General features: G+C 35.8%; 1 protein-coding gene across 2 annotated transcripts; it reads left to right on the forward strand.

Annotated features, from left to right (window-relative positions):
* Nucleotides 1–1,697: 1,697 nt before the first annotated feature.
* zdhhc1 (zinc finger DHHC-type containing 1) lies at nt 1,698–20,644 on the forward strand. Of its 2 annotated transcripts, none has more exons than XM_052561547.1 (11): nt 1,698–2,297; nt 2,948–3,192; nt 3,353–3,528; nt 4,051–4,152; nt 5,538–5,665; nt 5,794–5,949; nt 7,408–7,529; nt 11,359–11,450; nt 15,112–15,226; nt 15,371–15,473; nt 19,021–20,644. In XM_052561547.1, the coding sequence occupies exons 2-11, from the start codon at nt 2,974–2,976 to the stop codon at nt 19,551–19,553; spliced, it is 1,746 nt and encodes a 581-aa protein (XP_052417507.1). In that variant the 5' UTR covers nt 1,698–2,297; nt 2,948–2,973; the 3' UTR covers nt 19,554–20,644. The 2 variants fall into 2 exon arrangements, with proteins under 2 accessions (XP_052417507.1, XP_052417508.1); XM_052561548.1 differs by having other exon boundaries at nt 11,362–11,450.
* Nucleotides 20,645–25,329: the final 4,685 nt, after the last annotated feature.

A 25,329-nucleotide genomic window follows, 5' to 3' on the forward strand; every position in this document is an offset into this window, starting at 1 on the left:
ATGTGCTCATTCCCTGACGGGAGCCATCCCACCGCAGGACAAGCTGGACATCACTGGCATAACCAGTTTGGTGTCACATTCCTCACACCCTTCCACCGAAAGCAGAGAACAGACAGCACTTGAGTGTTTTCCTGAATTAAGGGGCCCGCTTAGATGCTGTTAACTGGGGGGTTTATTGGTCAGTCTTTGCACACCATATGGTGTTTCACTCAAATGAGAAGTAACGCTTTTGAAGGCTGTGTGGGTCTCCAGCGAACCAGTTAAGAATTACGAGTTTGTAATGGATTGTTTCCACTTGCCCACTGAATAAGCATTTTGTGCAACATGAGATTATGAGCACTCTTCATCAGGCCTTGTCACTTCAAGCACACTCTGGAGTGCAGACAAATAATGCTGAATGAAAACACATGCCATCAACCAGAGTTTACTTGAAAATGCCATTCTAAACATGTGTCTGTCTATGTACTGTAAATCAACTATCAAAAAAATGTAAATAAATCAAGCCGTCTAGTAATTAAAATAGTCAAGTTTTATACTGTAAAGCCAGTCAGCATACATGCTATGCTTTTTAGTGGCTATGGCACAAAACCACAGCTTTGCTTGAGTTCACACATATGAACAACAAATTATCAGCACAAACTTTGCATACAAATGATCATGTGGTCTCGATCTGATATGGGGCCATATTATAGAGAATCTAACACAAGAATCATATCCATAGTGATTTCAGTTAGGGTCTCGTTTAGGACAAAAGACTGCCCCCTCCTGTGGAAGGAGTTGCTTTATGCCTCATAGGAATGTGTTTTTTTAATAATGATTATATAACAACCAAAAGAAATGAGTTCAGGCCCAAGTCAAATGATTAGAGTAAGTTGTTCACATAACAGATAAATGCAATTAAACCTTAAAAATGCATTTTAAATACGCGACTCTTTAAAAACAAACTCATGTTCTTTGAACTAGACCTCATCCTCCTCATTCAATAGCCATTTTATGTTTAGCATTTGGCATTGTAGAACACAACTGTTGTGAAATTGCCTATTTAATGTATTTTTTGCTTCTTCTTCATTTTCTCAAAGCAAACTTGAATGAAAAGTTTGATATGGATGTTTGGACCATGTGAGTACCACTTAAAACTACAATGACCATAGCACACACATTGCATTGACATAATTACAGAATTAACAGAAATAATAATTATATTGGGTAAGCTTCTCCAGAAAATAGTAATAATATTCTTATTGACAAAAAAAAAAAAAAAAAAAAAAAAAAAAAAATACATACATAAATTGTTTCAAAACTGTTCTTTTGAGGAAACTAAGTGAACGGATGTATTTTGTTTTATCATTTGTCATGCTATTGCTGCCATCTCCTGGAAAAAAACTGCAACACCGAATAGCTTGTGGTGTAAAACAGAAACACTGCAACAGCACAAATAAACTGTATTTGACGGAATAACTATTACTACTACTACTACTACTACTACTACTAATAATAATAAGAATTAAATAAGAATGTGATTATATCAAATTTAATATTATGAATTAAAAAAAGTACTTTACATGTATACATACATACATTTACATACATACACACACACACACACACACACACACACACACACATATATATATATATATATATATATATATATATATTTTAGTTGCACTGAGGACTTTTAATTTGAAACAAAACGTGTCGTGTAACGGTTTTCCCGGATGTGGGTTCGTGGTTCAGCTATTTAATACACAAATTGTAACTACGTTACATGCCGCAAATATTGGATTGAGTGCCGCTGCTGTATTATAAAATCCTCATTTGTTGATATTTGTGATGTCGTTTAAGCAGCTTAGATTGATTAGATGTATGAAACGATTTGAATATTGATCGAGATGCGCGCGGTTGCTGTAAGATGTGATTTGTTTGCAGAATAATTAGTTAACGGTACAGTCGGTCGTGCTCTACGAACACAACAAGCACTTAACATTTGGTCCGTTTCAAGCCTCGTATTTCTTTGGTGCTCTATTGCAAGTTAATTAAGTTACTACATCTAGAGGAGATTGGTTTACCCACGGGATACGGGATGAGAGATTTAGGTTACTGAGACGCCTTCTTCGCTACAGTGAATGAGTAAAGACAGAACAAGCCGTCACGTAGAGCTGTTGTGTTGTTGCTGTGGATGAGGCTCGAGATGTGTGAGGTTTGCGGGAGTTTCCGTGTTTCGAGCAGGTAATGTTGGCTGATTCAGATGAGATGTGGAGGAGCAGGCCAGAGTCCTGACATCAGTAACTGAGCTGGTGAGTTTATGGCTTACCATAATTTACTGGTTATAGTGGATCAGTGACCAATAAAGATATCTAGATATTAATAAAGGTATTTGTGGTTGAATAATAATTAATCATATGAATAATAATTTAATTGTGTTTTTTTTTTATGTCTCTAAAAATGGTAAGTAGGTTAGACATATAAATAGACATTACAAAGTTGTATGGCTTTCTTTCTTCTTTCCTTCTTCTTTATTTTGAAGGATGATTTTGTAATCAAACCAAAAAAAAATAAATATATTTTCTCAAAATATCTTTTTATGTATGACAGATAAAAAACAGTCGTAGAGGTTTGGACAACTCAGGGGTGATTTAACGATGACAGAATTATAATTTTGGGTTAAATATTCCTAATTAAAGCTGTAAGGTTGATGACACTCTGGGAAACTTTTTGAGCAATTTTGCTATGCATCTTTTTTTTGTTGCATGGGCACTTTCCCATTGAGAATGGGTAACAAATTTCTATCTGATTGGTCGTGGGCCCTTTGTCTCACCTGGTTACCCATTTATGGCAATATTGGCCAAAGTTGCTCTGTGTATTATCAGCCCAATCTGCAGTCTGCAGAGTCTCAAATCAAAGGTGTGATTGGTTCAAAGTAAACACTGCACCGTTTTAATGGCAGGAGTGACAAAAGGAGGCTCCTCTCTCATGGATGTCTGCAGTAAGAACTCCAATCGCACAGCCCCGGTGAGTGAGGGGGTATCCAGGAGAGCCGATGTACCCCTGTGCTCTCGCACCAATGGTTGGAGCTGGCCCCCCCACCCTTTCCAGCTCCTGGCCTGGCTGCTTTATCTCTACTTTGCTGTCACTGGCTTTGGTGTATTTGTGCCTCTGCTCCCCACACACTGGATCCCAGCCGGATATATTGTATCCTTGTTTTACACTTTGTCACATGGCCTACACAGACGCTATTCCTGCTCACAGTTGCATCATATTAATATACATATTTTACCCTGTAGCAGCCATTCAAAGTTGGATCTTTGTGCTCACTTTTTGATTAAACCTCGGTCTTTAACTCAGAGCTCAGTGTACAGGCATTACATTTATCTCTCACCTCTTCATGCACCTGATGGCCGTCTCCATCGACCCTGCAGATTATAATGTCAGAGCTAAGAGTTATAAGGGACCCATGCCGGTGTTTGACCGCACCAAACATGCGCACGTCATCGAGAACTGTCACTGCTACCTCTGTGAAGTAGATGTGTAAGTACAGACGTGCTGCTGTCTGTTTCTCTATTGTTTTGTGGGTATGCATTGTGTACAGATGCTTTATTCAGATTGCTGTAACTGTAGACAGATTCAATTTTATCCAAACTTATTGTTTTTATTAATATGACTACAATAACCGTATGATAAGAACAAGTGGCTGAAACTAAATTACAATCATTGTCATCGAAGTCCTGAATTGGAAATTCTAAACAATCACAGCACTTTTTAATGCTGACTGACTGTCATATATGGTTAATTTGATAACTTTCTTAAAGTTTAAGGCACAAATTGACAATAACTGACAGATTACGGTTTGCACAGTTGATTTAATGTTCTTTTGTTGATCTTGAGCTGGGCGAGGATCACTTACGCTGGGCACATTCACAGGATATGCTAGCCTTTCAGCCTATCGCTGTACTTAATAATGCATTGTGTCCAAGCATGCAACTTTATCAAACAGGTCTTGTACCCTGCAACATGGACATAACCAATTACCTGTAAATCTGTTCTTTCCAGGGGGCCTAAATCAAAACACTGTAGTGCGTGTAATAAGTGTGTGGCAAGCTTTGACCACCACTGTCGATGGCTGAACAATTGTGTGGGCAGCAGAAACTACTGGTGAGTTGTTTTCACTTTCTCTTCTCTGTCTGTCGTTAAATACTGTAGGTCTGTTGTTCACATCATGTCGTTTCCATGGACAGCAGCTGGTAGATAGATATATTAACTGTGAGTCTTTTTGACAGCCGGATCCTGTGTCCAACTATTCAGAGAGAGAGAGAGATGTAATATTCAGATATAGCATTTTATTGTATATTCTGTCACCATATCCAGTATGGTGATGTAAAAAATTTCATGATTTTATGACATATGTAATGTTTTCTCAAATGGAAGTCATAAAGCAATCTTGAGATCAAGTGCTGTTGCTTAGCATCACATGCAAACACTCATTTCATTTGTTAGTTTTATTTTCACTGGCAGACCTTTGGGATGCTGACCAATGAATCAGTCACGTGTGTTTTCACCTTAATGTCTTTTCATTAAATGAACATGAATGAAATCGAACCGGCAGTGTGCCTAAAGTCCCCATGACTTTACCTTGTTTATACATTTTTTTATATTATCTATTTATTTTTTTCAAATACAAGTGGCATAATGTGTTTTGGGGTCTGATGGGTTTTTTTTTTTTTTGTTCAGCAGGGATGTATTAATAGGATATAAAAGTTACAGTAAAAACATTTACATTGTTACAAAACATTTCTCTTCATCACAGAATCCAGTAACAATAATAATAATAATGGTGATAGTAATAAATGTTACTTGAGCACCAAATCAGCATATTCCAATTATTTCGAAATTATCATGTAATGTGATATGGTTGTTGAAAATTAAGTTTTCCCATCACAGGAATGTATTAAAAAAGAAAACAATCTTAAAGGGTTCGTTCAGCCAAATATTAAAATGATGTCATTAATGACTCACCCTCATGTTGTTCCAAACCAGTGAGACCAGTTTAAAATATTTTAGATTTAGTCCGAGAGCTTTCGGTCCCTCCATTGAAAATCTATTTACTATATACTGTCCATGGCCAGAAAGGTAATAAAACAGTGTCGTACGTCAACAGTCAAAGCAGTCGCACTCACAACAGATCCGGAAGAGAAGACAATGTTGAATAAAGTTGTAATATTTTGTTATTTTTGGACCAAAATGTATTTTTGATGCTTCAAAAGATTCTAACTGACCCTTTGATGTCACATGGACTACTTTGATGATGTTTGTCTTACCTTTCTGGACATGGACAGTTTACCATACACACAGTTTCAATGGAGGGACAGAAAGCTCTTGGACTTAATTTCAAGTTTTTTTTTTTTTTTTTAAATGTATGCTATTTCTGACTTCAAACAATAGTGTATACGAAAAACATTTAGGAAAAAAATAAATAAATCTGAAGGCCAAACACAGTGTATTTGTTAATTTCTCTTTCCCTCTCTTTCTATTTGTCACAGGCTGTTTCTCAATAGTGTGATTTCTGCTCTCCTGGGGATTGTTTTAGTAGTAGTTATTGCTAGTTATATTTTTATAGAGTTCTTTTTGGACCCATCAAAACTTCGATCTGACAAGCACTTTCAACAGGGTAAGAGGTGTTTTGTGGGCATGTTTGAATGCACTGAAAGCTGGTCACACTACACACAACAAACTACACATTTTCACAGATTTCCGTCCACATGTCGAAACTCAAATGTTCTTTTTGTGTGTCTGCAGTAAGGAATGAATCTGTGGTGTGGTTTGTGTTTCTGCCGGTGGCTCCAGTCACCACAGCTGGTCCAGCCATTCCCGCTCTAGCAGGAGTCTCCATTGCTCTGGGCCTGCTGTCTGCACTCTTGCTGGGACACTTGCTCTGCTTCCACATATACCTCAGTGAGTACACTCTTCTACCTACAAGATTTAAAAAAATGTTTTGCCTGAAGAGCTATATTTATCTGTGCAGTAAAAACAACACTTTTGTGAAACATTATTACAATTTAAAATGCCTTTTCTATTCTAATACATTTTAGAATGTAATTAATTCCTGTGATGGCGAATAGTTTTAAACCGAAGTAACTCCACTCTTTATTGTCACATTTTAATTCAGAAATCATTCATTCTAATATGCCGACAAGAAACATTTACTGAAAATTACAATGTTGAAAACATCTGTGCTGCTTAATTATTTTGTTTAAACTGATAAATTAGTTTATTCAGGACTGATGGATTAGAAACATTAATTTGAAATAGTACCAAAGTAAAAGTACTTTCCTGTCACTTTTGATCAGTTACATTGCTGAATAAAAGAATTAAGTTCTTTAAAAACAAACCTTACTGAATCCTACTTTTGAACAGTAGTGTTTGAGAGAGGATTCCTAGCAATGCACACCTCTGCCTTCAATATTAACCAGGGATTAAACTCAAATGCCTCCCCTGGCCTGATTAATGAGGCACTCAAAGGAATTCAATAAGGAGCTGAATGCATTAAAAGTCATTGCAGCACACTTTGAAATAAAACATGCATATATTTGCATATATCTATTTCACATATATCTTTGAAGCAGGGTTTTACTGCAACTAACTATTTACTGCCAGCGCCTTTTGAACTGCAGGTGTTTTCCTCTGATGAATCAGGTCGATATCTACATAATGCCAACAGTTGGGTTTGAGCTCAGGCTTTGGTGTAGTCTTAATTCTTCTGCATGAGAGAGACCGCAGCTTTATTAGCATGAAACAGTCACTCACCGCCACATGCTGTCCACCTTCAGCTCAGACAGATCTGTGTAGCTTAGTGCTAGCCTCGGTAACCATGACAGCAAAACACCACAGGCAAGATCAGTTCATTTTCTGAAGCCATAAACGACAAAGACAGTCATTCTGTGATCAGCCTCTGGTTCTAGGGTTATTTGATGTTTTGTTGCTGTTATTGATTAAACATCAGTTAAACATTTTCCGCTGTGGGTTTGTCAGGTTGGAGTACAGCTTATGACTTAAAACTGAATCAAATAAACAATGGAAGAAATCGAAGCATAAAAGAAGATAGATGTTTAAATTATGGTTACTACATGGAGCCTGCATGAGTGACATCTCACTGTATGCCACAAGGGGGCATTCCTAGAAAATCCAGAGGCAAAAGAACTTGGTTTCACTTTCCAACCTATTTTTGATATGAAACCAGAAATAAACATCAACATCCATACTTTTTTGCCTGATGATATGAATATGTACAATAAATAATTTGTAGATATTCTGAGTTTCTGTCCATAATGACATTGTAAATGGTATGATGTGAATGGGTGATAAAGCAAAAGATATTTTGTATCAGATTCTCTGTCTCATTCTCTCTTTTAGTGTGGAACAGGCTTAGCACATATGAGTATATTGTGCGACAGCGGCATCGGCAAGAGGCCAAAGATTCCAGAAAGCCCCCTCCAGAGAATGACGCTGGGGTTCCCAAGATTAATCTGTTTAAGGTACAGCATAAACAAAAACAAACAAACATTTTTTTAGCAAAGCTAAAGGTGGTTATTTGCATTTTGATTTTCAACATCTATACTGTGTGTGTATGTATATATATATATATATATATATATATATATATATATATATATATATATATATATATATATATATATATATATATATATATATATATATATTTAAAGTGTTTCCTAGTCTGTTTAGCCGATTAATGTCAACATATTGTTGATAGGAATCAATGCAGGTTCTCAACAGATCTGTAATTCCGCTTATTATTTTATGTAGTTAAATATTAATATTTGAAACATACATCAAATGCATACATGTTTAAACCAATTTTATAATATAAAAATTTGTGGGAATATAAATTTAATGTAATTATTTAGGCATACTCTATACTGTTTTTTTAACAAAATAATATCATTATTCAGCATTACATTTATGAAGTGAAAGTAAAAGATTTACATTGTTACAAAAAATATACATGTATTTTTTGTTCTAATTCTGTTCATCAGGAATCCTGAAAAATATCATATCATTCACAAAAATAAGCAGCACAACGGTTTTCAACATCGATAATAAGACATGTATCTTGAGCACAAAATCAGCAGATTAGAATGATTTCTGAAAGATCTTGGATTTTTAAACAGTAGTGTATAGATATGGGTATGACGCCAAACTTCCAAATTCCTATTTTATAAGGTTTGGGTTCTGGAGCCTTTAAAGTAATAGTTATCTGTTCACAAATCAGATTCCCCATGAAGGCTTACTGTATGTACTGAAATTCAGTTCTGAAAACAGCATGTATTGCCCACATACGTAATCATCAGGGCGGCTAGCTCATGGCAACGCAGTTGTTGTAACAACCAGATTGTTAAAACAAGCTAGTGTGGGGACAAGATCATCTGTGCAGTTGCTTCTCAGAGCAATTAACACGTTGCCAGGAAAACCTCTTCAACAGGCTACTGTCAAATACTCCCAGGGGCAGTACATTGAGCTCCCACTGAACTACAGGAAATGAGCTCACACCATGAGTTCACTTCCTGCCCCAGAGCACATGGTGTGTGTTCTGAGGACAGTGTGAATCTGCCTTGATGGACCTTTACCTCTGTGCTTTAAATATACGGCTGTAAGCAGGCATGACAGTAACATTCTGCTCTTTGACAGAACTGTTTTTTAGCTACTTGGATACCAAATCTGCAAATTAGAGTCATTTCTGAAGTGTCATGTGACACGAAAGAGACACTAAAGATTTATTGCTGATAAAAATTTAGCTTCACAGAAATACATTTGAAATTGTAAAAATATTTCATTTTATAAATAAATGCAGTCTTGATGAACAAAAGAGACTTCTTACAAAACATAATAAGCTTACCTACCCCATACTTTTTGAATGCTAGTGTACATGTTACAAAGAAGTATGTAACATACAATATACTTTTACAATTCTAAATGCATGGCATTTTTGCAAGAATCTCTTACCTACAGTAGGCAGGCTGGGATTTAGTAAATGCTTTGCAGAAGGGTTATGTAAGTTGACCCCAGTAGTATTTCTCATGAGAGCACTTGAGAGATGTGCATGTGACTTCACTGTTCGTTAAGAACTGTTTGTTTTGGCTCACTGTGTACATTGTTGTGTTGGGCAGGGCTGGCATTTCACCAATTTCATGCCATCACATAAAAATGCACACATGTGCCATCAGTACTTCACACCCATAAGACGTACAAATTAAATTCATAGCTTCTACTAGGGCTGGGTGATAGTGGTCGGCCGATATCTTGGAAAGCAGGTAGCTGATATAAAGCCTATAGAATTTTTTTTTTTTACATTTTAATTAATATTTAAGAAATGTGAAAACATTTGACACTGGATAAAAATTGTTTTCTAAATAAAGATACTTATATTTTAGATTACGAAGATTTTTTTCTTGCATAAATATTTAATTAAAATATTATTAAAAAGGAAGTAAACACTGTAACCAACAGGGCACTTCGTATTCTGGGAAGTTTGTGTGCATTTGTAATCAAGCCAGGGTAACACTTATTTTACATCCAGCACACAGAAAAAATGATGTGAATATGGCTGTGCGCAAACTTCTAAAGTGCATAATTTGAAATCAAGAATATTAAGTTTAAAGCATTGTTCACACAGACCGCCCGTCACACGGAGAACATACGATCATGCTGGATAAAAATGCACGCTTCACAGGATCTCACAACTTGATTAGACTAAGTTTGCAAGGTTTGTGAAAATAAATATTAATTAGTCATTAAAAGGTTTGTATAAATTATATAAATGCGTATTTGCTTAATGGTGATGGAAAATGAAAAAGTATTATAATGTTTGCCTTTCTAATACTACTAATATAAAAGCAATTGTTATAATACGTTTTTTATACATTAATTCCTTTGTTTAACCATTCTGACTATCTGATTATTAGACTGACTTCTGTCCATATTAGACAGGACTGTTAACAAAGACCGTAAGCAAGGAGAATGTGAGCTCTGTGCTCAGGCACTGCTGCCATTCTCAGCGCCATTACAATAAAAGTATTGACCCCTTCGGGCCAAGCAGAAAATCTTATCGGCTGATGGCGATATAAAAAACAATGCCAAATATCGGCCGATATATCAGCCTTGGCGATATATTGTTTGACCACTACTGGGTGATATAGCTAAAAAATGTAATATTATTAACGATAAATAGTATTAACAATTTAATGTTTCGTATTGATAATTATTGCCTTTTTTATTACCTTTTTTTTTTAAACAAAGAATAATACAATGTTTTTTTTATTTAACCACTTTCTTTTTTAATTTAAATTTCTTGAGACAAACAAAATTTTTTTTTTTTTAAAAGTCAAACAAGATAAAAATGAAATATCTCATTTTTTAAATGTTTTATATGCATATTAAATAGGCTGCAGGAGGGCGTAATGAGCAAAATAATGCAGCGCATTAAATTGTCAAAGCAAGGAAATAACTGTCTATAAAAAATGTGTGTTGTCTAAATTACCTCATATAAATCCATTATAATTTTGTAAATTGCATAAACAAACAATTATGAACAAAAAGGCATCATGTACTTAAGCATTGTTTAATACAAGGAGCCAAATCACCCTTCACACAGATTGCCTTTAAAAACAGACTCTTTGAAAAGGAATAAACCTTCACAAATTCATGACGTGTTTTCTAAAAGTTTAAACTGTTTTAACTTTGCATGGCTTTCTTTACATCTCTTGTTTGAGACGCAAGTGCAGCAGTCATCGATATATTGTGTGCTATAATGATCATTTTTTTTCTATCTTTATCGAAGGTGTGCCGTCGATAAATATCGATACCATTTTATCATCCAAGCCTAGCTCCTAGACTTCTGTTCTCAAAATGGAGAAAAAGCATCCACCCATCCATATACACACTTGTGCAAATATACCTACTGTGGAATTATTGGATGATGGTTGAGTTGCAAAAATAAGAAATAATTTTGTCCTAGCATAGCTAACAAACTGACTGTTCACAGTTTATTTATTGAATAAAACTGCTGGTGGCATTATATTCGGCTAGTTTGAATAAATGTAATATGGGTGAATTATTTTGTGATGTTTCTCCTTTTTCTTTTTTTTTTCTTTTTTACAGTTTATACATCATGGTGTTACATTGAAAGTCATTTGGTATTTAATGTGGATCTTAAATACTTTACAATGCAACAACGTATTTTTAATTTGGGACAACTACTCCTTTTCAGAGCAATTGTTATGTATCTCTGATATTCCTGTTTTCTGTCTCACCATGATTTTTATTTACACCGTTGTTTTGCTGAAGCAGCAGGTCAGTTATAGCGGGACATTTGGCTATACCAATCCTGAGATGGAGGTAGAGGATCCAACCGCCATGAGCTCCCAAGATGGATCAGCGTGAGTTTTGCCAGCCAGATTAATAAAACATGATAGCATACTTAAAAAATATCACCCAAAAGTTTTTCTTTATCTTTTTGATTACATCGTTAGTTAATTACATGGCCAGTGACTTGAGTTATTGTTATGTACATTACTGTGCAAAATTTAGGGCAAGTAGTGTTTTTTTTTAAAGCAAGGATACATTTATCAAAATTGTCAGTAAAACTTTTACGTTGTTTAAAAAAAAAAAAAATGTATTACTGTTTTAACTATATTTGAATCAGTTGAATGTAGACTTAAACATTTAAAAACTGGTTCGCCCCTAAACATTTAAACAAGTGAGACTAGTGTTAAAGGGGTCATATGATGTTGCTAATGTAATGAAATGTGTTTGTGCAGTTAAAAAACATTATTTTCCACATACTGTACATTATTGTTTCTCCTCTATGCCCCCCCTTTCTGAAACACCGTTTTTTTTTTACAAATCTCCTCTGTCTGAAAAGCGAGGTGTGCTCTGATTGGCCAGCTGTCTAGTGCATTGTGATTGGCCGAATGCCTCAAGCGTGTGATGGAAATGTTACACCCCTCACCATATTGTCATGCATGTCCTAGTCAGAACACCGTAATGACAAGACAAAAACAAAAAAAAAATTACACCAGTGGTGTAATATAACAAAGTAAAAATACTTTTTTTACTGTGCAAAGTAAAATTACAGTACTTAAGTATTTTTTGGGAGTATCCGTACTTTACTTGAATTTTTATATTTCAGTCAACTTTTAGTTTTACTCCAGTACATTTCCTAATTAAAATATATGCTTTTACTCCAATAACATTCCGCTAAGTATATTCGATACTTACTACAATATAGTCAGAAGAACACAGACTGCAGGAAAGCAGGTTTGATGAATCAGTGGTCTGGCGTTTGCAGGTTAGACTCCTAAAAAACACCTTTGCTCATGTGCAACGAGTGCACGCCACGCACAACCACGGATGATTTCATTTTCCACTCAAGTCGAGTCAGGGGTGTGCAATATACAGCACTGTCTGCGATTTATATGGTAAGTGTTGTTATCAAGTAGGTTATATCACCAAATCACATGAGTGCACGCACGTGATTTATTAGTCCATAAAAACTCAAAATTCCAGGCATTCTAAATTGTAGATGGCAAAAATGATTCTGTATACTTTTTATATTTATATAATTTAATGTAAGTCTAGTTAACTTAATCTATATCACACAAAGAGTACCATTTTTTTAATGCAGATGCATGAATACATTTAATAATCATTTTATACAAGTTCAGTAAAGCATTAAGTGACTTGCATTTTAGACATAATATTGCTAATAAAAAAGTTCCAAACAAAGATCACAGCACTGTTTTGCGTCTCGGACTGTGTTTAGTTATTGAATGAATCACCTTTTTGAACGAATCGGTTGAATAAATGATTCAGTGATTCACTCATTAACACAGTCAAATACTTTGTATCTGAATGAATCAGCCGTTTGGATGAATCGGTTGAATCTCAATGACTCACTCATTAACGTTCACTGGCTGTCACTTACTGGTGGTTTTAATTTCACATTGAATTTTTTCTTTTTTATGTTTTAAATTATTTCAAATATCAGTATTCAAAGTTTTGTTAAAAACAAAACATTAAGCCCATTTATACATCTGTAACTGCAGGTTAAATGCATCCATGTCCCTGCTGAAATACAATAAACTGTAGGCTAAATGTTAATTCAGATGCATATTGCAGAAATGTTTTCCTATGTTGGAATGAAAGACACTAAATACCAGATGAAGTGCTTCTTATTCTTACCCAAAAATACAAAATGGAAGAAAGAGTTAACTGAACACAATCTTGCTACTCAAGCTGTGTATGAACATTTGACTTTCAGGTACTTTATACATCACTGTACAAAACCCATTACAAACGAGGCATTTGTTGCATCCACAGGATTATGGATTATAATGATTTATGTTGTCCTTTTTTGCATTGTGTTGCATCGTGCCACGTAAACATAAAACCATGTCTGCATTTGTGAACGGAGAAATGACAAACAACAAGCACTACTGTACACTGCTCAAAACTCATGTTTAATTCATCAGTGGCAAATCCTTTATAAATGTAAACCTGCTTACGGACTGTGAGCCAGAACAGCTGAAATTGTAATTTACTCTCAAAGGTTCAGGAAACAGTCCCCCATAAAATGCGTTGCACACATCTGAATATTTAGTTTGAATTTGCTGTTGTAAATGCAACTTAACCACTGATTTCTAGTGTCATCTTTTGAAAGGCCAAACAAGGTTTCGCTTTCATAACGAAACGCATCTATCACGTCTGTCTCCACAACATGGCAGCAGCAAAAGTACTACATCGAGAATCAAAGTTACACCTTCTTTCTTTGCATGAACATTTGGGCAGCATTATGCAAATCTTCCCACATCGTGACATAGACATGGGGCGTGTTTAAACAAGTCATTTTAGGAGCCCGTGGACGTGTCTTAACTTTTATAAAGAATATCTCTTTGGGTTTGAGACTTTAGTCTTTGCAACTTTAGGGATCTTATCTATTCACAAACAGCTTGCAGCACCCAAAAAAGAAAGGAAAACTTGAAATTGTTTCATATGACCCCTTTAAAATTTGTCCAAAAAGCTCATTGTTAAAGCAAGGAGGCGAATAAATGTCACTGACTTAACATCATGAAGAAATATTAGAATCTTCCGTTCACAAAAGACCAAGACTTGGCTTTCTCTCCCGCAAGTCTGCCTGCATTAACGTCTTCAGTCCAGCCAATTCAATGTTACTCTGCACATTTTCTTCCAATTGTGGCTTAAGGGGAAGATTGATTCCTTTTAACCGTGACTCAAAACATACAGATAATCTAATTTATTTTATTGGGCAATTATGGTATCATGTCAACCGTTTGAGATCTTAGCTGGAAGGGAAGGAGGGATATTACAGTTTTTGTGGGGCAGGTCTAATGTGAGCTCGAGGATCAGTTGTAGATTAAAGAACTTTTCTTAATAGATTTTTATTCCTGCAGGGACTAATCCATTACTTCCTTGTATATCTGTATGCATTTTACCATAATCCTTAAAATTCTACGCTTGCTGTTTAATTGCGAAAGCCATGGAAATGTTTGTTTAATATTTAACTTCTAAGTTCTTCTAACTGGATCCGTTACTGAGGCCTGTTTTGCTTATGTGTCATATTGCTTAATAAGAAACAGTCAGCATTAACAGTATTTCATAACAGTGATTACAAAACAGGCCTTGACATGATTTCATATGTCATGGGGACAGAATTGTTTCACATTGCATTTCACTTTCCAGGTTATTTTGCATTGAAGGCCTCATTGTCTATTCAGTAACAGATGTTATTTGTTTTCATTAAAAATATTGCTAATAAGCTAAGATATAAACTAAGAGCTTGCTATTTCTATTCTGATTTCTATTCTCTACTTGGTAGCTGGAGTGTCTTTCAGTCCTGGCTGATCAGTGATTCCATAGAATTTCGAAAGTTTTGGCTCTTTGTTCTCTGCACTTTTAGCAGTCATAAGAACTGATCATGGAAGACAGTAAATGCGTCTTCTTTTTAAGATATTTTTAGTGTTTTGTGTAAGTGAATAAGTGAATGTAAAAATGCTTTGAGTTATGGGCGTCTCTCCACAGGCGTTATGGCAATGGCCGGGTCAGAGGCTCCAGTGAGCACATGGGTGAAGAAGAGCTCCTCCCTGCTGTCATAACAGAGAACAAAACATCTCCTCACCCTCACAAACACACACAGGTGTGCGCACACACACACACACACTACAAACTTAGATTAGATTTTAAATTCAGGGTCTAATTATACAACCAGTGGCCTGTACACTCTGCTGTAATGTCTGTCTGGCTCAATATCTGGTAAAAATGTTTAATTTTGTTTCCATAGAAAAAAAAGAGGAAATTGCGCAAACTTGCAGCTGAAGTAAACAGTGTCAGGTCCGTTGACCCCAGCACCACCAAAGGCATGCCAAAGACTTCTGCTGAGCAGGGTAAGACAAGTGTACACAATCTGTGTATTACTCTTACTGCTCAGAAGACTGAGGTCAGATTTTTATTTCTTTCTTGTTTTTGAAAGAAGCCTCTTAGGCTCACCAAGGCTAAAAGTACAAAGAACAACATTTGTTTGAAATGTTGTTAGTGTGAAAGTCTTTCTTGTTACTTTTAATCAATTTAATTAATTCTTGCCGAATAAAAGTATTAATGTCATTCAAAAAATAATCTTGCTGACCCCAGAATTTTGAACAATACTCTACATTTATTCATTTATGAGACTGTTTCCTTCAGTGTAATTTCAAATGAGAAATACAACAAAGTGGTTCATCCAAGGAGGCTGATAATCAGAGGAGTACAGGACAGAATAGCTATGAGAATAAGAAATAGTTGTATGATGTGCCTGGACATCATAAGAAATAAGAGAATAAGAAATAGTTGTATGATGTGCCTGGACATGTATAACTAAAACATTGGTATTTTATATTTGTTTATTAGTGCCAAGTAGTAAGTACCTAACTTTTTTTTTAAAAAATATTTATTTAAATAATATAATTTTTGTATTTAGAAACCCATCAGAAGTACAGTCATGGCCAAAAGTTTTGGCAGTGACACAAATTTTATATATGGCAAAGTTTGCTGCCTAAGCTGTTGTGGTGTTTATTCACATTGTTTCTAGATTATTGTGATCAGATGCATTTTAAATAATTGCTAAAGCTTCGCCTACCCTTCAAAATTACTTTTCAGAAAAAAAAACACAAAATGACCAGCTAACATTAATTGACTAATCATAGCAGCAGCACATGTGAAAATGTGAATGAAAGAAGGGAAGAAGCACTTCCAATTATTGTGTTCTTGTTAGCAATGGTTTCCTCCAAAGAAACAAGTGCAGCCTTCATCGCTTTGCATCAAAATGAGAGAGGTTTGACTTCAGTGAAGAAGTCTTCAGGACCTCCCAGAGTGTCTAGCAAGCACCAGGAACGTCTCCTCCTGAGGAGTCAGCTACGGAATCACATCTCCAGCAGTGAACTGAGCGCAGATCTTGCTCAGGGATGGCAGCCGGTTGGTGTGAGAGCATCTGCACGCACAGTGAGGCCAAGACTTTTGATGATGAGACCTGTGCATACCAACAGTGAAGGATCCTGAGACCATCCATGTGTGGGTTTGCTTTTCAGCCAAGGGAGTGGGCTCTCTCATAATTCTGGCCAAAAACTTTAAAAAGCAAATAAATGTCATGTATAAAGAATGGTATCAAAACGTCCTGCAAGAGCAACTTCTACCGATCAATGAGAAATGCGGTGATGATCCATTCATTTTCCAGCGTGATGGAGCACCATGCCACAAAGCAAGAGTGATAAAGAAGTGGCTGGAAGATCATTACATTTACAGTACAGACCAAAAGTTTGGACACACCTTCTCATTCAAAGAGTTTTCTTTATTTTCATGACTATGAAAATTGTAGAGTCACACTGAAGGCATCAAGGGCTATTTGACCAAGAAGGAGAGTGATGGGGTGCTGCGCCAGATGACCTGGCCTCCACAGTCACCGGACCTGAACCCAATCGAGATGGTTTGGGGGTGAGCTGGACCGCAGACAGAAGGCAAAAGGGTCAACAAGTGCTAAGCATCTCTCGGGGAACTCCTCAAGACTGTTGGAAGACCATTTCAGGTGACTACTTCTTGAAGCTCATCAAGAGAATGCCAAGAGTGTGCAAAGCAGTAAACAATGCAGAAGGACCTAGAATATGACAGTTTTACACTTTTTTTTTTTTGTTATGTATATAATTCCATATATAATTCCACATGTGTTAATTCATAGTTTTGATGCCTTCAGTGTGACTCTACAATTTTCATAGTCATGAAAATAATGAAAACTATTTGAATGAGAAGGTGTGTCCAAACTTTTGGTCTGTACTGTATGTATCATGTATCATGGCCAGGCAACAACCCAGATCTCAGTCCCATAGAGAACCTGTGGTCTGTCGAGTGGACCAGCAGAAGCCCACAAATTGTGTTCAATTGAGAACTAATAAGGCAAGAATGGATCGCCATCAGTCAGGACTTGGCCCAGAAGCTAATATCAAGCATGCCAGAGCCGATATCAGAGCTTATGAAGAACAAGTGTCAACGGTGTTAATATTGACTGATTTATTTTTTTGCCAATAAAAGCCTTTAAAACTTATATACTTATAATTGTTTTTCAGTATACCATAGATACATGTGGAAAAATAATCTACAAATACTGAAGCAGCAAACTTATCAAAAAACACAGTTAATTTATGTCACTGCCAAAACTTTTGGCCATGACTGTACAGTATTGGCAGCATATCACATAGTGAACATTACAACTAAAATAGTGTAGAGTTAATTCTAACAGTGTGTCACCAGTTTAGGAGATTAGTAAATTATGGAAGACGTTGCTATATTATAATATTAAACACAGAAGTATAGCACTAAAGAGAATAAGACTAGAATATGACTGTTAAAACCTGCTTATAGAGTAGTTGTCTTCACCTGATTTATAACTTTTATTTTAGCCTCTGTTGCATTGTTCAGTTGGAATTACAGTGTTTGAATAGTTCTGTGCTCCTTAACTGCCTGTGTGTAACTATTGAAGCCTATTTCTGCCACATAAGAACAAATAAACCATTAGTAAATTAAAATATAAAAAAGGTACAAAAAAAAAACAGGAAGATTCTAAATAGTCCCTCCCTCAACTTGTGTGTAAAACAAGACTTGTGTATGGATAAAAAAAAAATAAAGTATTGTGTATGAATGAATTTCTGAATGATTTGAAACTGGTTCTCGACATGAATATAGTCCTAGATGCTGGAATGGTGTTAATAAGTAAATAAATGACATTAAAGTCATATTTATGAGAAAAAGTCTGATTATTATAACACAAAAACAATAATGATAAAATTGAATGAAATTGACAGTCATTCAAAAGATTAAAAATTATCGAGATTAAAAGTGAATTCAAATGATTAACAATTATCACCATTTATATAATAATTTCAAAAGTCAATTATGTGAAGGTTCAACTTTCTATGACAGCTTATCTTAATTTTAAAATATTTTTTATAATTATTCATGGAAAGTAGAAATTCCGAGATAAGTGACATTAGGAACTATATGAAAGCCATAGAAGGCATAATCTGACATTTATTTAATAGTTTGTATTAGTTTATTTGATATTTACTGTTTATAATCTATAATTGTATAATTGATTTATGTAATAATTGTCATTTTCCTCTCATAATTATAGTTTGCTTATAATTAAGCTTCCTTTTTTTCTTAGGTTGCAGAAATGCGATTCTATTAATAAGCTGTTTTTTTTATTCATACAAGTTCAGCTGTTTGAGTTTAGAATGTAGTGTCCCCAGTATAATCTTGTACAAATGTAAAATTGAATAGATTCTGAAATAATTGTAGCAAATATTGAATAAAAAAATAATGATGTCATTTTTCAGTGGTCTTGATATTGGTGAATCAGTGTGTGAGTAGTTACCTTTTGTGATTTGTGTTTGTGTTTTACACAAATAGAGTCCTCTGTAGCTGCCGCCACTGTGTCCTCCTCTCTTGGTCAGCGCCTACCCTTCCCAGCATTCCCCCTGCGGGCCTCCCTCCCCCCTCTTGCACCCGTACAAGCCGCTGGTCCCCCTGCTGAGTATCATTCTGACTCTGCAGAATCTCTGGAGGAGATCCCTGTAGCATTGGCACGGCTTGGCAGCGCAGCCCTGGCCGGCGCTACTACTACTGGTGCTGTGTCTGCCACCAGCTATTCCTCTTCTCTCCAGTGTGCTTTGCCGTCCTCAGCAGTTGGACAATCTTTACCCTCCCCCCAGCCCAGGACCAAGAGGAAAGCAGCCGCTCGGAAAGCTGCAGAGCAGAGGTTTGAGATGGTGTACCATAATCCATCTATGTTCGTGAGTCGAGAAAGCGGAGATCCTGTCAAGCCTCAAGAGGGCATCTTCACAGAAGAAAGTCCCCGTGTGGCGAAACGCAAACAGACAGGTAAAAAGAGAAATATAGAGGACCCTAAACTCAGCTTGAGTGTAGGAACCCCACTGGTGTAGTGACTACTACAGAGACACATCACTACTAATCAGGACTCACTGGGCACTTGGTGGGCCTTGTTTCTCCATTTAAAAAAAAAAAGACTTGAGCTGCTTTAAAAGGATCACATAAAAACTGATGTAGCACTCAGAACCTTATGCAACCTATGCAAACACCATTGAATGTCAGCAGTAAGAACCTTTTGCTGGACAAAACATCTAATGCTGGTTGTCATTGGTCAGTATCAGTTGGCCTCATATTGCATCAAGTTGCATATAGATTTGTTTGACAGTGGCTTATGAGATCTGACCTCAGATCAGAATCACTTATATATATATTTATTCATGAAATTGTTGGTTGTGGATAGACGCCTTGGACTTGAGCCTCAACTTATTATGAATCTTTTGAGGAATCATGACACTGTAAATTATAAACTAACTTATTTAGCCTTTCATTAACTCAGTACATTTCACTACATCTTTTGCTGTAGCAGTGCACAAATGTTTTTTTCTTTTAAACACTTAATGCAGCTCTGCCCTTCTTAATCTATATGTGTATAAAATGCCAAAGTTTGTTTAGTTTTCTATGATGAACCATGCATGACCACTGATATAGTTTTCAGGGTTTTTAGTTCATATTTTTACATTAATTTACATTAACTTATTTTTTAATTGTTGCTTTTCCTGTTTTGTTGTTCTCATCAGCTTTTATATGTCTGGTTGTGTTTGGGTGAACTGGAGTTACAGTATGTACTAAAGAGTGTACTCCTGGTGGTATTCTACTCAAGTGCTTTAGTCATTTTCAAAATAAACATCTTATATTAAGCAGTGCCACATGATGTCGGCCCTTATGAATGAAGTCCACTCCCTCCATCTCAAATGCTGCTCAGACAACCCAGTTACACAGTTGTTTATCTATCAACAGAAACATTCTTAGTACATGATGTTGTGTGTAGAGGGAGTGGCTTAATGATGGCCTGATGGGGAAGCAATATGAAAATGTGTGTGGATTTTATTTTTAAATCTGTCATCTCTTTTCTGTTTGTTTTATTTATTATATATTGTGAAATTCTCTCAAAACCATCCTTTAATAAATATTACACTGCAGAAGACTCCTGCAATATTAGTAGTGAGTAAAAGTCACTCATTCTTTAATAAAGAAAATGCCTCTCAGACTCAGGCTATGTTTGTTTGGAGAGGAATACTTGTTTACCGCATACAATTGGGAACTTTAATTCATTTTAGCATTTTGTAAAAATATACTTTATTTATAGGTATGATCAAGATATAAAAATAAAAGTTGATACTGTTTTCTTTCTTCAAAAGGAAATGGAACAAAGGCAAGTGTGCATCCTGTAATGCATTCCATCTTTTGCACATTTACTAGATCACCTAGAAATTCCAAGCATGTGGAAAATGTGCAAATGATGCGCAGTATATATACTGCAAAGTCTGTATGAATAGTGTGTCATTTTGAACTAAGCCAATTTTCATTGTCATTCCTGTACCTTTTATCTTTTTAATCTCAATTTCTACTTCTCATTAAAAACAGCACGTGTAGCATTGCATAATTGTTGCCCTGTTTTATGTGTCCAGAATCAATGTTTTTTTTTTTTTTTGGTAAAGGACATTTCCTTTTAAGGATATACAACCTTTACTGGTGCACACGTCAATTCAATTCATTCAGAATCCAAAGCAAAATAGTCATTGTTGTCTATAGCAACATTTGGGTAACACAAATACATGACGACTTGGATGAGAAAGTGAGAAACTACACATGCTTTAAGAAGAACGTAAGATTTAGTTAACCATGTAATAGCACAGCTGTAGTGACAAATAACATTCAGTACCTTAACAGGACCTGCACACAATCATGTCACCCGAACACCTGCCTGTAGATCATAGTATATTTTAATACTACATATTCATGGCATGGGCTTATCAGCTGAGAACACTGATAGGTCAGAAAGTTGACAGAAAGCCTGTTGTCAAGGCCACAGCGTAGGCAAAAACAATATTATATAATGGTCACACGTGGAGTTGGGGGAAAGTATCTTTTTAGACTGCAAAAATTGAGATGAAAACTTGCTCAATGTGAACTCAGATGTTTTTTTTAATCATGATATCCACTAAATAAGAGTGTGGTTAACCACTAAAGTTTATTTACCAACAGCTGAAGTATGATATCATTGGCAGTCATGCTTGTGATTTCCTTGCCTTGAGAATGGGGCTATTGTTTTGGTTTTGAAAATAGCACCGACAAGATGGATCCTGTTCCCTGACCAGCTGGATAAAATCATTCAGACTCTCCTTCTTCTCCTGCTTTCAAAGCTCAAGATCATGTTCTGCTCCTACATCCTTTTAATGTCAAACTAGCATAAAAATGTGCTGCCTATTCTGCTTTTAGAATCGTTCATAGGTATATTAACATCTTTTCATAGGCTTATTATATTTTAATAAGCCTTTAAAATGTAATGTTTTCAAATGGCTTTCTAAAAAGAGCAGTTGCAAGTTTTGTGTTCCGGACACGGTGGTTGTTTTTGCAGTGTTGTGTACCCAGAGTAACCATGGCATCAGGATACTACAACAGCGTAACACTGACAGTCAAGAGTTGCTCTGCTGAAGAGAGGCATGCAGCAGAACTTGTGACAGGACTCACAGTGACAGCAGCAGCATTAGTGACAGAAAGCTTTTGGCTGGAGCCAGCGGCACACTGCACGCAATTATTCACCAGAGATGAGGAGCTCAGTTTTCAGAATTCACCTTGGCTGATTTATAATATGTTCAAATTATTGTCAGTGGAACAGATTTATAGACTGCTCTGATCATCACAGTCAAACAAAGGCCTTATTATGACTTCTCATGAATTACGCTGTGTTCACCGAAGAGAATTTAGCATTGTCAGTATGTAATAGTGAGATCAAAAGTTTATATCCAAAGCTGTTCTTTGATTCTACTAGGTCTATCAAACTTTGCTCTTGCATTTGCATATACATATATAATGTCAAATGTAATATACAACTTTTCATATAAAGTTGGATGTTTAAATTGATCATACTCTAGTTTACTCACATAAAGTGATATATAGCGAAATCTTGGCTGTGTGATCGTAAATTATTGCAAAATGTAAATTATATGATCGTACAACTCTCTATATTGAGCTGGGTATTTAAACGTATCCTATTTTATTGCCATACAGTATATTCATACATAGCAAACATACAGTATACATACAGTATTCCTGTAAAGTAATACTACATAGCAAATCTCAACTGCTTGATTGTTTACATCATTGCAGAATGTAAATTACAATATCGCTACGCTCTAATTTGCTTGATGTGACTATAAGACTATAAGAAATGATAAACATTAACATGATTCTCTATAAAGCTGCTTTGAAACAATGTGTGTTGTGCAAAGTGCTATACAAACAAGATAGCCTGCTTTAATCATGATTTTAGCACAACAAAAGCTTTAAATCAGCAGTGTTCATCTCTCTGTTTGAATGATCAAAGACATGATTTGAGAGAAGAGCTGTTGCAATGCTGGTGCCTGACAAATATTTATCAGACTCAATATCTAGAGCTCTCTGCAATCCAAGCCTTGAGGTGACAACTCTTGAAAGTTGTGTATAGTGGGCAGTAAAATCATAGATCACCTTCATCCCGTATCTTTGCTCTAAATAGGTTTACTTCAATTCAGTCCAGACAAATAAGCTGTAGCCTCCTCATTCAGCTCAGGCAGGCTTGACAGGTGAAAGATTGGTTAAACAGAACTGTGTGTCATTTCACTTATCAATGTCTCTCAATCTGTTTCATTCATTTCCAACAGTGACCTCATCATAGCCCTATAGACCTGAAATAAAGGAAAGAAAATAAGCTATGCAAGCAGCAATTGTCTCTATGACAACAGTTAAAACAAAAGCTGAAATATGAAGTGAGTGTTTGATGCCTTTAGTTTGACCCTCCAGTGGCTCCCACACATCTCTCTGATTTTCCCACCGCTTGTGTTCATTAAATCACTGCATTGTCATGGACACCAATGGTCATGGCTGGACAGATGGACGCAGTACGCTACTCTGTTTTCCAAAGGTCATACAGACAGGCTTCAAAAACACATTTCACGCTTCATATTATGGCACACGCAGAAACAAGCCCTTAATGAACGCTGGTTGGTGGAATAAACAACAAGACTCATATGCAGAAACCAACAGCCCTAGACCTTTTGTTCTGAGGTGCACATCTGTTTCCTGTTGGTTATAGATTTCTCTGCTTTCACAGTGCTAAATGAGCTGAAAATGAAGAGACATTCATTTACACAGAAAAGCAGCTAATTAAATGAAGCAAACAAAAAAAAAAATGAAGAGATGCAAGATGATATTTTTGGACTACGGCAGCCCAACAACAAACCACTTCCTCACATGCACACCAAAACATGCAATGAAAGAGTCAGGATGATCAAATAATCCAAACTGATGATGCATAATGCATTAAATGATTTCTGACTGTTCAAATTTCATGTTTTTAATTTATGTGTATAAAACAGATATATTGCATGTTTAAGCGAGGGTGATAAAAAGGGGCTGAGAATGAAGTTAAACAGGATATTAGCTGAAACTCTGTGGTAAACACATGTCATGTCCCGCCTGATGCGTTGAAATGCTGTAGTGCAAGAGTTCAGTTTGTTTGACATGTTGTGCGCTGTAAATGTCACACTATGCCAGATACTGGACCGTTCACTTTCTGCACGCCATTTTGCTGTGTGAAGTTTGATATCACAACAAAGTGTTTCCAGGACAACCTGCATACACCCACTAAATGTGTCAATCATCAGAAGGTCAAAGAGATATGCAGTGTGTGTCTTAGCCGCTGAATGTGTAACAGACATCACTCAACACTTCATTGAAACAATAAAGTTGACTTAATAGTTCACTTAATAGGGCTATGAGTGCATGTAACACATCTGTAGGTTCGAAATCATCATTTTTACAGAAAGAAATAATCCAATCCAGTATGTTTCCATATTAAATGATAATGTCTATAACAGAATGTGCTCCTGAGGAGCATTTCAGGATGTGAATGATTTTCAGGGTAGCGTAGGATGGATGGGTGTTTATTGGCTAGGCATTTAAAGCCTTTAGTTGTACATGAACTTTTGTTCTCAAAGCTAAAATACAAAATTAATGTATGCCATTTTTAATGTCATAAATGTGACATCAATGCAGTGTCTTTTCACTTCCAAAGGGGAGCGCCGCTAAAAAAAACAAAAAACATTTGAATCATTGGTTCTCAGCCTTGCTGACATGAAGGCCCTTCATTTCCCATCACAATATTCACAGGCCACTTATATTGGAAAAGATATTTACTCTGGTATTTCTGATGTAATTATGATAAAGCTGCTGGCTTTCAAACAGCTTCAGTAAAAACAGTAATAAGGGGAAAATTTGTGCTTTGTTGCATTTTAATTTATTGTAGTCCCCTTGGAAGTTTGCTAAGGGCCCACTGTAGGGGCCAAGTGAGAACAACTGTTTTTAAATAACTAAATATGTACTGAATATCCTAAAGGAGATGTTAACACTTGTTTCAAAATAATGACTGATTGCTTTCCTTCATACAGGAGCTTTTAGAAATAAAATGGAGACTCTTGATTTGAATATTTTAATGCTGATAAAGGTTATATGTATATTAAATGATAGGGATTCTAAATTAATTTATATCAAAAACAATATATTAAAGGTTATATGAACACAATGTCTAGTTCCTTTTCTCTTAAACATACACCACACACCCAACGATTG

The sequence above is a fragment of the Carassius gibelio genome, chromosome B7 (assembly GCF_023724105.1).
Source record: "Carassius gibelio isolate Cgi1373 ecotype wild population from Czech Republic chromosome B7, carGib1.2-hapl.c, whole genome shotgun sequence".
Classification (NCBI taxonomy): Eukaryota; Metazoa; Chordata; class Actinopteri; order Cypriniformes; family Cyprinidae; genus Carassius; species Carassius gibelio.